Genomic DNA, 13,094 nt, shown 5'->3' with positions numbered 1-13,094 from the left:
TTCCAGAAGGTTGATGTGGAACAAACCTTTCCTCCGAAGACCAAAGACCCTTGATCTCCAGATCCCCCAGATGAGCACTCCACCCGAGAGTGGAGGCATCCGTGATCACTGTGGCCACCAGTAGAGGAAGCTGAAAGGGCATCCCTTGAGACAGGTTGCCCTGCATACTCCACCAAGACAGCTTCGCTGCAGTGTCCCTGGAGATTCTGACCATCTCCTAGAGATCTCTGTTGTGCTGATATCACTGCCTGCGGAGGCACCACTGGAGTGCCCTCATGTGCCAGCGTGCATGGTTGACCAACAGTATGCAGGATACGGACAGACCGATCAGGCGTTGCACCTCCAGGACTGGAATAACCGCTCCATCATGAAACAAAGGAATCATGTCCTGAATGTCGAGTATCCTCTGCAGCGGCGGGAAAGCTCGACACAGTAGAGTCCAGTACTGCCCCTATGAAAAGGTTGCGCTGAGAAGGCACCGGGTGAGATTTGGGTACATTTATCGAGAAGCCCAAGTCGAACAAGAGCAGTGTTGTTACTTGCAGATGATGCAGCACCAACTCTGGTGACTTTGCTTTGAGCAGCCAGTCATCCAGATGGGGGAAAACAGGAATCCTCAACCTTCTGAGTTGAGCTGCCACCACGGCCATCACTTTTGTGAAGACCCGAGGCGTGGAAGTAAGGCCGAACGGGAGGACCGCAAACTGGTAGCGCTGAGATCCTACCGTAAAACTGAGATACTTCGATGCGACTTCAGGATGGGAATGTGAAAATATGCATCCTGCAAATCGATCGGCACCATCCAGTATTCCTGCAGCAGTGCCAGAAGAACCTAAGCTAGCGTCAACATCTTGAATTTTTCCTGCTTGAGGTAAAAATGTAACACCCTGAGGTCTAGGATCGGTGTTAACCTGCCGTCCTTCTTGTGAATAAGGAAATAGCGGGAGTAGCATCCTTGACCCTTTTCCTGTTCCGGAACTACCTCAATCGCACCTTACTGTAGAAAAGCAAGCACCTCTTGCAGAAGGAGCAGCAAATGGTCCTCTAAACACCAGCCCTGGCAAGAAAGGTAAGGAAGTGGAAACTCTCAGCATGCCAATTTTCCACAAGATTCAAAACCCAAAATGTCTGATGTAATAGATTTCCAATCTTGTAGAAAATGGGACACCCGACCCCCTACAGGACCATCATGCTCCCAGAATGCTGACGGCCTCGAAAGGAAGCCGACTTCCCAAACCTCGGTAACTCCTATATCCATAACCCCTAGGTTGGGACTGGAGTCCTAAGGATTTTGCAGTAAGCTCTACTGTCTTTGAAACGCTGTAGAGCCGAATCCGCCTTTGCATCAAACAGCAGATCAAAAAGAGTAGTCTGCACATCTGGAGGGAACCCGAAGACCTGGCCAGGCATGCCTCCTGGTAGCCACGGAGGAACCCAACACCCTAGCTACTGAATCTGTAGTATCCATATGCGACTGGATTACCTGACTGGCTGCAGCCTGCATGTCCGCCAAAACTTCCACACAAAAAAAAAAACACAGTCATTCTCTGATAACTTAGGAGCCAACTGTTTCGCCGAGGCCATTAAGGCATGGATATACCTCTGCAACAAGCAGGTGGCATTAGTTCACTTTAACGCCATACCTGCAGAAGAGTAAACCTTCTTGGCAGATTGTCCAATTTCTTAGAGTCCCTGTCCCCCTCAGTTGTGGGGGAATGACCGAGCCGATTGCTTAGAACAAGATGCCTGTACCACCAAGCTTTTTGGCGAAGGATGGGCAGTAAGGAAGGCAGGATCAGCAGGAGTAGGCTTATACCTTCTTGCCACAGTCCTTGAAACAGCAGGGGGAAATAAGGGTTTCTGCTATACCTCCAGAATCGGCTGTTAAAGGCTCATTAAAAGGCAATAGAGGTTCTACAACAGAGGATGGTGAATGCAACACCTCAATAACAATATTTTGCCTGATCTCAGCTGTGGGCAGGTGAAGGTCTAAAAGTTTAGCAGCTTTCGTGACGACAGCATGGTATGGTGCAACATCCTACGAAGTTAAGGCCTTTGGGGATGAAAGCACCCACTATGGGGAAGTGTCTAAACCACTGGCCTCCCGAAGGCTCTCGAATTCATCAACGGAGTCGTGGATTTCTCCCGCTTCCGCCTCATCCTGCTGGTATTCCGCTTCCTCCAGCAGCCTTTGGTCTTCTCGCCTTGAACGCATTTTAGGATCGGCGTTGGCGGAGCCAGAGTCGAAGGAGGAGCCTCAGAAGCAGGCAACGGTGCCGCTCGAAGTCGAGAAGATGACGGCCCAACACCAGATGGTGCCAGAGACTGTGGCATCGGCGTCGAAAACCTTGAAGCCAGAAACTGCCATGACGGCGCCATCGGCATACAGGGCACAAAGGGTGCCTGGGCATATTGTTGAGGGATGCCCAAATTAAAGGCAAGCGGACCCACGGGGCCAGACGGCGCACCAGTAGGGTAGGATGCCTTGGCAAACATGCCAAACCGCATTGAGAAGATACGACGGATCCGACTCTGGACCTTGAAAGGGTGGATAAGGAACAGAGTCTGGGTCCAATCGAGGCTGCGTGGAAGGCTGAGGCGCCAGGGACGTCGGATCCAGTACAGACAAAGCCTCAGGAACAGGAGAAGACTCTGTGGGCTCCGGAGAATCCCAAGGCGTCAGAGAAACCCTGGGTGCCGGAGAACCCCTCGGTGTCGGAGAATGGGTCGGAGTCCCTTGTGGAGAAGGTGACGGCGAGACGACATCCTTAGTATGACATCACAGAGCCAGGGAAGCCGACCTCGAAGCCCTACCCTTCTAAGATCGATGTCGTGATCCATGCTTTCGCTTCTTTTTGTGTTTCCTCAACTTAGAGGTATGCAAGGTCAACGACTTCGATTTTGATCTCTTACGACCCTTCTTCTCCTTTTTCATCCCGTGCCATGAAAAGCTTGGCCTCACGCTCTTTCAGTGCCTTCAGATTCATCTTCAGACAACTGGAAAAACCTTTGACGTTGTGGTCTGACGAAAAGCACCAAAGACAGTCATCGTGGGGATCCGTGATGGACATATGACCCCCACACTCCCTGCAAGGCTTGAATCCAGACTTCTTTAAAGTAGCCATCGCACTGCTACACCAAGAGTGAAGTAGAAACAAAGTAAAACTACAACTGGAGAGTCCCAGAAAACCGGTACGTGCACATGGCGCGGAAAAAAGGGAACCGACATCAGCACGCCGCCGAGGTCTTCTTATGGCTCCGGTGATGTCATACGGAGTCGCGAGCGGAGCCGTGCCATTGTGACGTCTTTGTCAATATGGGAGAACTAAGAAAAAGTTTCCGTGGAATGCTGGCGCAGGCGTAATTCAAAAGGTGAGGAATCCACAGGCAGATGTATCAATTAGAAATGTTTACATCCATGGACGGAACAGGGATAGGGAATAGGCGATATATGAATGAGGACTGAAGCTTGGAGCTGCCTCATGACGGTGGGCAACTTTCAGTAGAGGATGCTTTTGTTTCATTCACCCTAAGGAAATGAGACTAGCATCTTTCCACTGGCTGATCTGTATTCTCAGGCTGCTGAGGATATATTATTCGGTGTTAAAAGGGTTTGCTTTGCAACTGGAAGGCTATAAAATAATGGTATTGGAGATACTCTCTCCTCGTTGAGTCCGACACTGCTGCCGACAACGAGCCTGTTGGCAATGAGGGCAAGACACTGTTATTCGATGGCGTAGTGGACCATGCGATGGGGCCGTCATTAGAAACATGTTGATGAAGCCGCCATCAACAACACTCATTTAGGTGAAAATGACAACATGACGTCGACGAGGCAGTAAAGAGTCTTAAATTTGCTGTCAAATGGTTTGAGGTGCATTTAAACAGAGTGAACTCCTGGAAAATAGCATGAGTTGAAGGCACCGACAGCAAAGTTCATGAGGCGAGGTATTTGTGTTTCTCCTGTGAACTGTCCTTTTTGGACCTGAAAACAATCTTTTGAGGACCTTTAAAAGCATTTGGAGTACCTTCCCCCTTGACGCTGTTCTCATTGAAAGTTATTCCATTAGACGCCATAGGATTAGCCTTCCCACGTACCTAATAGTAAGGGTGGTGACAATAGAATAAATCCTTAAAAGGAAGTATCTAGAAGAAAAAACAATTTACTCCACCACAGTCACAGGGTCTAGAGAGCCCTTTTTAAGCCGTTTGTTTAATAATAAATATATGAAATCTTAGAAATATGAGTTGGTATGGCTGAGCAGAACTACCAACAAGCAAACCAACCCAACCTAGCAAAAATAACACCAAGTGTGTTCGCGGTAATATGGATTCGGCCCAAGTAGTGAATTGTAATATAGACACCCATTGTAATTGACAATAATAGCGCACGCAGATCACAATGGGTGTACTATTTCAAAGAGCCCGGTAAACCATTATCTGTGCCTAAACAAGAACAAAGAGAGAGTAAGCACAGCAAGAGGAGAGAAAACAAAAAGGAGATGAAAATCAGACAAAAGATAGTCTGATGTTTATATACATTTATGTGTATATAAATGTATGTAGAATTTACAGCCCTGAAGAAGTCCGTTACTGGACGAAACGCGTCGGCTGTGGTCTTTTTATGAAAGGAAAAACATTTTGTTTGTGAATAAAAGAAGATACAATTTGAAAACTACCTTGGACACCGGTGCGCGCACGGTGAAAAACCTTAAATAAATATATAATACATACATAACTTAGCATTTAAAAAACCTTGCAAATTCACTTAAAAAACCATAAACACACATGTTATAGTTAGCTGGACATTTCACTCGTAAAAAAACAATGAAATTCCCCCGTTATAGTTAGTTCAGATAACTATAACTCGCGCGCCCGCAATCCACTGCTCATGACGTCACATATTACATCACTCATGACATGGTCAGTGGAATCACTCATGACATCACTGATGACATCATCCTTGTGATAGAGTGGCGGTCGCGCGAGTTATAGTTATCTGAACTAACTATAACGGGGGAATTTCATTGGTTTTTTAACGAGTGAAATGTCCACCTAACTATAACATGTGTGAAACCTATGGTTTTTTAAAGTGAATTTGCAAGGTTTTTTAAATGCTAATTCCTAACTATAACGTGTGTGAAACCCATGGTTTTTTAAGTCAATTTGTACGTTTTTTTAAATGCTAAGTTATGTATGTATTATATATTTATTTAAGGTTTTTCACCATGCGCGCACCCCGCGATTTAAAAAAAAAAAAAAAAAAAGTTTTTTTCACCCTTCGCGGTCCTTCAGGGACCCCCTGACAAAGGCTAGGGGGTCAGGAACTCTCTACCCTGCCCCCTTTTCACGTTCGCCACCTCTCTTTTTCAGTGTCGCACCCAAAACAAACTAAATGGCGGCCGACACTTTCTGATTTCGACCGATTCGAACGTTGACTGACATGTAACCACCAATCAGAATTACGCTCGCGCACGTAAGGGTGCGTGCACGGTGCGCGGCTATAGATATTTATGTACTTTTAACTGCAATTTTCTCAGGAACTACTGAACAGATTGACTCCATATATGCAAAAGGCACATGCCTGACCTGAGGAATACCTCTCTGCAAAATTTCAAGTAATTCTGTTCAGCCGTTCGGGCTGTACCTTCGACTAAAGGTCCAATGGGAAAATGCATGGAGAAAACGCGTTTTGGGACCCCCCTTTTTTCTCAGCCCCCGCTTGACGGATCACCCCGAGACTTTCAGGGTAGGAGCTGAGCGGAACGCCCCATTAGTTTTGAAAATTTCGCGAGGATTTATCAACCGGCGCCAAAGTTATTCAAAATAGAATTTGGAGATTTCCTATGGAAACACGGTCCTAACTATAACTATCTACTGGCGACCGCCAGTAGATAATATATATATACATATATATATATATATATATACATATATATATATATATATATATATATATATATATATATATATATATATATATATATATGGGATAGCGGGTCAGGTGCTAGGCCTTTTACGGGGTACACTGCCAATTTTGTCTATTTTTTGATGTTATGTTAAGCACCATTACCTTTCACATGACCTGACTTACCTTTAACTTGTCAGAGAGGTCTTTAATTTCATTTACAGCTCCATTATACTTGTTGGCCAGCTCTCTCAGTTCCTCTTGTGTCCGTTCGTTCATTTCTTTTAAGTGTGTGCATTCATCTTCTGTGTTACTTAGACTTCTCTAAAAAAAAAGTTATCAGAAATGCAAGGTATGTTTCAAAACAGGTTTTTAAATTACATAGGCACTTAAATCATTGGGCAAAAGAACATGTCATTTAGACATAGCAATCAAATTATTAAACTTTAGTATGCAAGATGGAGCATGATTTTCCCATATTCTAAAAGTGGAAGCCCTCAGTAAAAGCAAACATTTCCAATGTAGTAAAGTAAAAAGTTACTTACCTGTAACTCTATTGGCAACTTTCATAAATGCACAAGCTTGAATCATTCCCTTCATCGAAGTGGGAGTCCCACAGTATAACTAGAAAGCAGTATAATGTTATACTTTGACTAGAGGGTCTTGAAATATTAATTTTAGAACACTACTCACTTCAAAAGAATCAAACTCAAGCTAATTAGGCCGCAGCACAATGGTGAATGGCCACGCCACTCAGAGGCCACCATACCTCAGATTTTCCAGCATTAGTGTTAAGTAACACTGTTATAAATTAAGGTGAGTCTCTCAGGGGAGGAGGGTGGGTAGCATGTGAATCTTTGAAACATGCCAATACTGGAGAACTACAGTTACAGGTAAGTAACTTTTTCCTTCTCCAGTTTTGGATCTTTCATAGAGTCCGACGCTTGTATCAAAATTGTAACTAGTCAAACTGCACAACTTAATTGTTAAGCAAATAACTGAGGATGGCAGGTTTAAAAAATTAAATGAGAGCTCACCTTATTGAAGTAAATGCTTGTACCACTAATGCATCATTCTGTACTGTTGATTCTAAGCAGAAGTGAGGCATAAACATTTGTCTATCTTTCCATGTTTCTGCTTTGCAGATCCTGTATAGACACACCAGCTAACAAGGTTGTTGAGGGAGAAACACTCCTTGTGGAGTGTGCTTTTACTCTGTTTTGTAAAGGCCTTCTACCTTTGAGATGACAGAACTGTAAGGCTGCAGAAATCTAACTTGTTTTACTTTTTCTGGAAAGTAGAAACCTTTATCAGAAGTACCAAATGCCACAAGTAATTAATTTTCTAAATGTACTAGTTGTGTAGATTTACAAATTTAGGCATCTCTTAATATCCAGAGTATGCAATGGCTTCTCTGCTACATCTTTTGGGTTCGGAGAGATAATCTTCAAAATAACTAGTTATTTAAACAAAATATGGATGGAACTTTATGAATGAATCCAGGATTTGATCTCACAATTATTTGATCATCCCCGAATTGCATATATGGCTCTTTAATAGTGAAAGCTTGCATTTCCATTACTTACTTTGCCAATGTTAGGGCTATCAATAGTCATTTTTGCCTTGTGAATGGGTTCAAATGGACTTTACATTAACAGTGAAAATATTGTATTCAATTGCCACGGATCAGGAGGGTGTTTTATTGGAGGGTAGACTCTAAAAAACCATTTGAGAAACTCTTTGATGATTCTGGTAGACCGAAAGGATGGTGTGCCAGCAGAAACATTTGAAATGTTAAGTGTAAGGAAGACCGGTTTGTGCGAAATAGAACAGGTAAGAATTAATTTATTTTTCCAGGAAACAAACAGAAACACTTCCAATTGAACTGGTTAAGGTTTGTTTGTAAGTTCTGCTCTGGCTTTGGCCAACGTTTCCTTACAATCTCTTGGAATGTTCAAACAAGAGTACACTTACTGTTCAGGAGTCAAGCCAACAAGTGTAAGGATTTCAGGTCTCGATTAAGTTCTTGGTGGGGATACATTGTCAACAGATGGGGATTTGAAAGTAACTGGATGTGATGCTTCTGAGAGGTGAAATCGCTCAGTGAACTGTATGGGCCATTTTGCAGCTATTAGGATTAAGTGACATAGTGCCCTCTTCATCTTGTTGAGAATGTTTGGGCTCATAGGCATTGGGGGAAAAGATAGGCTAAGAACTCTGACCATGCTTTCAAAAACACATTTCCTCATGCGCCAGGTTGTGGATGCCAGCTGCATAAAACGGACATTTCGATTTTATTTTAAGTTACTGCAAATATGTCTAGATTTGGTTTGTCCCAAAGAACGAATATGTAGTTTTTAACTTCTTGGTTGATTTCCCATTCTTGACAAATGCTATTCATTCTGCTCAATGTGTCCACTAATACACTGTGCGTACCAGGAACATGTTCTGGTTTAACCTTTATTTGGTGTTCTAATGTCAATTTCCAAACTCTTTCAGCTTTGTGCTATAACGCTTGAGATCTTGTGCAGCGTTGTTTATACATGAAACATATTGTTGTATTGTCTGTGCGTACTAGCACTGACAATCCTATTATTCTTAAAAGAAAAGCTTACAGGCTTCAGATCTTGAATATGCACTTCCCATCCTTCTAATGAAGCATCTATTATAATAACAAAGTTTGGGATTAGAAGAGGAAATGTCAAACCCGATGAAAGATTTTTCTCTTTAATACACGATGGAAGGGCCACTTTCATTTTTTGAGAAATGTGCATTTCATCATCGAAAAAGTAATCTGCTTGAAACCTTTGCTTGTCTAGCTCTTCATAGAAGGCGACCCATTCGAAGATGGAAAGAATAGGAGTAATGGAATGAAAAATTACATAATACCTAACAGGGATCTGAAGTGGCATACTGAAACAGAAGGTATTGTTTTTGTCAGATTTATTTGCATGGTCCCTCTCGCAACCTTTAGATCTGCATTATCCCACTCTAATTGTGGGATTCATCACCAAATAATTAGGAAAATATACCAGTTGATAATGTAAAATGCAGTGGCACAATTTGAAGTGGTTTATTTTCTGGTCCAAAGTGACATATTGAGTGCCAAGAAAACCTTACAAAGCAATAACTATGGACGCTATAGTGCATACCATCTACAATTTTATTTTACTTTGAGTTAAATATTTTTTGTAAATTCTTCTGAAGGATTATGAATGTAGTTATATATTAATTGTAATTAAAAAAAAAATACCTCTACTTCTGATAGTTTTCTAACCACTTCAATCTTCTCCTGAAGGACCCGCCTCAAGGACTCTTTGGCTGTTGTTTCATAGTTGTGTTTGTCTTCCTGCAATGCCACAAGCTCTTTTCGTATACCGTCTTCCGTCTGAGTCTACCAAATAAAAAAACACAGTGAATGAGCTTTTAAACATTATAATAAGTTTTATTTTGTTAGGTGAGCCTTTGTTTTATTAAATAATGAATTACTCTTCGCAAAATATAAACTTTAGGTTCAAAAGGAATTTAACCATCAACTGCAAAACCACGTTTCCTAAACAATTTGAGCATGTCTACAAAAACAAAATGTGTCAAATTAGGATAGATTTGGCACAAGTCTTGACATTTGAAAACTGAAACCCTACAATGTTATCATATTTGGCCACAACCCATCTTTCCTGCTCTATTTTTATGACACAAATATGTGAATGCCTAGTAGGGAGATTCAGCTAATCCAAGGCTGAAAATAAACTACACTCAAAATAACAGATTATTAACAAAGCTTGGTGAAATTATCTTGAAATGGCCCAGTTACAGGCTAACAACAACACTGCCATAGTAAAAGTGAGGTCTTGCCAAAGAACTTTAACAGAGGTCTTCGTTGGTGTGACTGGACCTAAAAGACGAACAAGAGATGTGGTGTCCATTGACCTTAGCAAGGCTTCACAAAGAAGCCTCAAACGCAAGCTTTGTAACCTTAGTGAGGTCCTACAGCTGGAAGATGGGGAAGGAAATGTCTAAGGAAATTAAATAAAAAGTGCAAAAGGTGGGTTAAAAGAGGACGCTGACCAGTAAAGCACTACAACAGCAGGGTGGTCAATCTTACTATTCGTGGGATTGTTGGGGCAGAAGAAAGGATAGTATGTGGCACAGTGGACATCCAGGAAAGAGGAACATATTAGGAGGGATGTTAAAAGAGAAAATTGGTATTCATAGAGGTTTAAATTCAAATAAGATTTAATAAAGCCAAGTGAAATGTTATTCATTTGGGACAGAAAACCTCTGAGAACAGCACAGAATGGGGGAACCTACCCATTAGTGTATACAGGTTCTCAAAAGGTCTGACAAGGCGGTGCAATGAGCAAGGGAAACGCAAGTCAGTATAGGGAAGGGTAGCAAGAGAAAAGCAATGTTATCACTTTAAAAATAATTTGTGATGCTTTATATAAAGTGGGGGACCCTTTTACACTGTTGCATTTCCATTTTAGTACACTAAACCAAAAACTGTTATTTGCACACAGTATAATTAATCTTAAGCATGAAGCAAATTCTTTACTTTAAGGTATTTTGGCAATTTTCCTATGGGTTAAGTTTCTCCGAAGTCTGAAACCACTTTATTCAGCTGATCAGTCAAAATATCATTGTTAGGTTACATACTTATTAACCTCAGGAACTGTGGAATGCTTTCTTAAGGTTAGAAACTTCTCTATCCCCCGAAAATTGCAAACAGATTTCCACATTGCTGGTCTTCAAACTGAAAAAGTGTGGCCCTTTTGAGATTTACACCGGAAGGAAAGAATTTATGCCAGTTTATGATGGGATTATCTCACTATACTGAGTGGAATAGAAGGTCTGACCAAATATTTCAGTTATCCTAGACATGTACTATGAACATTTAATTTATATAGCACTAACCAGACCAGAATGTATCAGAGAGGTTTACATGTTATGCAAAGAAATTTACTCGAGCTACATGTGATGATTTGAGTGGGTCACAACAGTCGACTAAAGAATATAGAACAATATAGCATTGAGGTTTTCAAACAGTCAAAGAATAAAAAAATAACTAGTGCTATAATCCTGAATTGGTGTCACACTCACAAAGTAAGCTAAAGCAGCTTTGCTCATGTTTTTACTAATGTCTTCATTTATGTGAGACCAGATATGCTGCAATGACCTACAAACGGTGTAGCTTATTTAGGAATTCTTCTGCATGCGCTTCATAAACAATTCGGTATTCTCACTTTAGCCAAATTATTATTTGGGAGAATCAAACATTGTATTGATATGAACAACCACCACTGGTGGCCACATCATCTTGACCCGATGCTCCCAGATGCTTACAGCTTTAATAAAATTTGACATGGAAAAATGACAGGGTAGAAAATCAGTTTTCCAAACATTCATCCATAATTTGCTACTCGTCCAGCCTAATGTATATTTTATATCCCAGCAGCCCCGTGCTGTGCCTCCTTGCAACTCTGAAGCAGCAGCAGCTTGTTACCTAACAAGCATGGATCAGTGCAGACCCTTTAGCTGCATCTTGAGTGGAGGAGATGTGTTGGAGCTACAAGAGCATACTAGGATGCCTTGCACTGTTGAGCCAGTACACTCATCGAGGATGTGGGATGGCCTTTAGCATGCTGTTTTCAGACATATCCATCACATGATGCTTAAAATGTGTTCTTTCTGTAGGCACTCTCACCTGCCTAGTCTCTCCCACAAAATGTGACTTTCTCAAAGTCCAGTCCTGAAGCGCAAGTTATGGAACAGCAGAACAACAGAAGATACATCACTGTACTGGCCAAAGATGGGACCCAAGTAGGCAACGTCTTACTGAGTCCCTATTGGGGCTTGCATCAGCTATGATGCCTGAAACTGGACACCATCACTACAAGCCCCGAGTACTGAGGCATTTGTAGCGAAGGCACTGCAGTAAAATTAGGAAGGAAGACACATTTATTTATTTTCGAGTTTTACATGTTATGGAAAGAAATCTACTCGAGCTACATGTGCAGATTCTTGTGGGTCGCAACAGTCGACCAAAGAATTTAGAACAATACAGCATTAAGGTTAAGGTAGCCAAACTGTCAAAGAAGAAAATAACAATATAGCATTAAGGTAATGGCGCTAGTGAACAGTTATTTGAAGATGGCAGCTCTCAAGACTGTAAGCATTCTTCTTAGTGCCTCTTATGAATTAAAACACTTAGAGCATAACTAACGGCTGCACTTTCTATTCTGTGGCAGCTGCTGCTCATTTACATCACTCTAAAATGGCTGCTCACGTGCAACGCTTTACTCTAGTCCAGCCCCTACTTTATGAGCCTTGGCCTATTCTCCTGTGCCCTCTAGAAGCAGCACGAATCCCCAGGCAAGCTGCACACTGGAAAGAGCACAAAGGACCCCCTCAATGGCTCAGACAAAAACAGTCTGCTTGATGGTGTTTAGTATGGTAGAACTGCTGCTGAAATTGCCCTTAACCATTGCTGCTCAAAACCACAAGCTATTTTTCAATAAACATCTAAAATACTGCAGATAACATGTCTTAAACTCGAAATACCTTCCTTTATTAACCAGATTTATTAGTTGTCATGAGTGATGTAATAAGTGAGGTCATAAGCAGTGCATGGTGGGGCCGCAAGTTATAGTTAACATAGTAAACTATTACTGGTGAACTTCTGCGGTGTTTTTTGTTTTAAAACAATAGTTTTATAATATTATACGGCCGAACTATAATGGCGCTTTAGCCTTTAGTTTTTGCAGTTTTTTTTTTTTTAAGTAGTGTAAGATCATATTACCATACCTAAATATTACTTAACTTTAACCTTTGTTTTTTTCTGTAACTTTCTGGGTTTTTTAAAATCAAATTTACCCAAATCTCTCACTGAGCATACCTTTTGGCCATGCACATGCACAGTGAGGGTTGGACATAGAGTCTGGACACAAGGTCTGGCCTAATCGTCTCTGGTCTGCCAACTCCCACATGCAGCGAACCGACTGCCGACCAAAGGTAGAGCATTGCGTTGGGTTGCCGATAGGGCCTGGCCTGCGGCCAACCCCTGTAGGAAGCCAATCTACCATGGATCACAATCCAACATTTTCAATTTCTCTGTTTTTTTCAGGATCCAGCCAAACACCTGCAGGAACACACAGGTGTATGTGCTGCGTCCCGCAGAACCTGAAGG

General features: G+C 41.9%; 1 protein-coding gene across 10 annotated transcripts in view; it reads right to left on the bottom strand.

Annotated features, from left to right (window-relative positions):
* The window catches only part of SLMAP (sarcolemma associated protein), a 1,011,035-nt gene that overhangs the window by 509,994 nt on the left and 487,947 nt on the right, over positions 1-13,094 (bottom strand). For all 10 annotated transcript variants that reach the window (XM_085624675.1, XM_085624673.1, XM_085624676.1 and 7 more), the window contains exons 8-9: positions 9,162-9,302; positions 6,095-6,232 (exon numbers count right to left, since the gene is read on the bottom strand). In XM_085624675.1, the coding sequence (XP_085480801.1) occupies positions 6,095-6,232; positions 9,162-9,302 (279 nt within the window). The remainder of the gene's footprint in view (positions 1-6,094; positions 6,233-9,161; positions 9,303-13,094) is intronic.

The sequence above is a fragment of the Triturus cristatus genome, chromosome 9 (genome assembly GCF_964204655.1).
Source record: "Triturus cristatus chromosome 9, aTriCri1.1, whole genome shotgun sequence".
In the NCBI taxonomy this organism is placed as follows: Eukaryota; Metazoa; Chordata; class Amphibia; order Caudata; family Salamandridae; genus Triturus; species Triturus cristatus.
The sequence above is the reverse complement of the archived record's forward strand: the minus strand, read 5'-3'. Positions and strand labels throughout refer to the sequence as shown.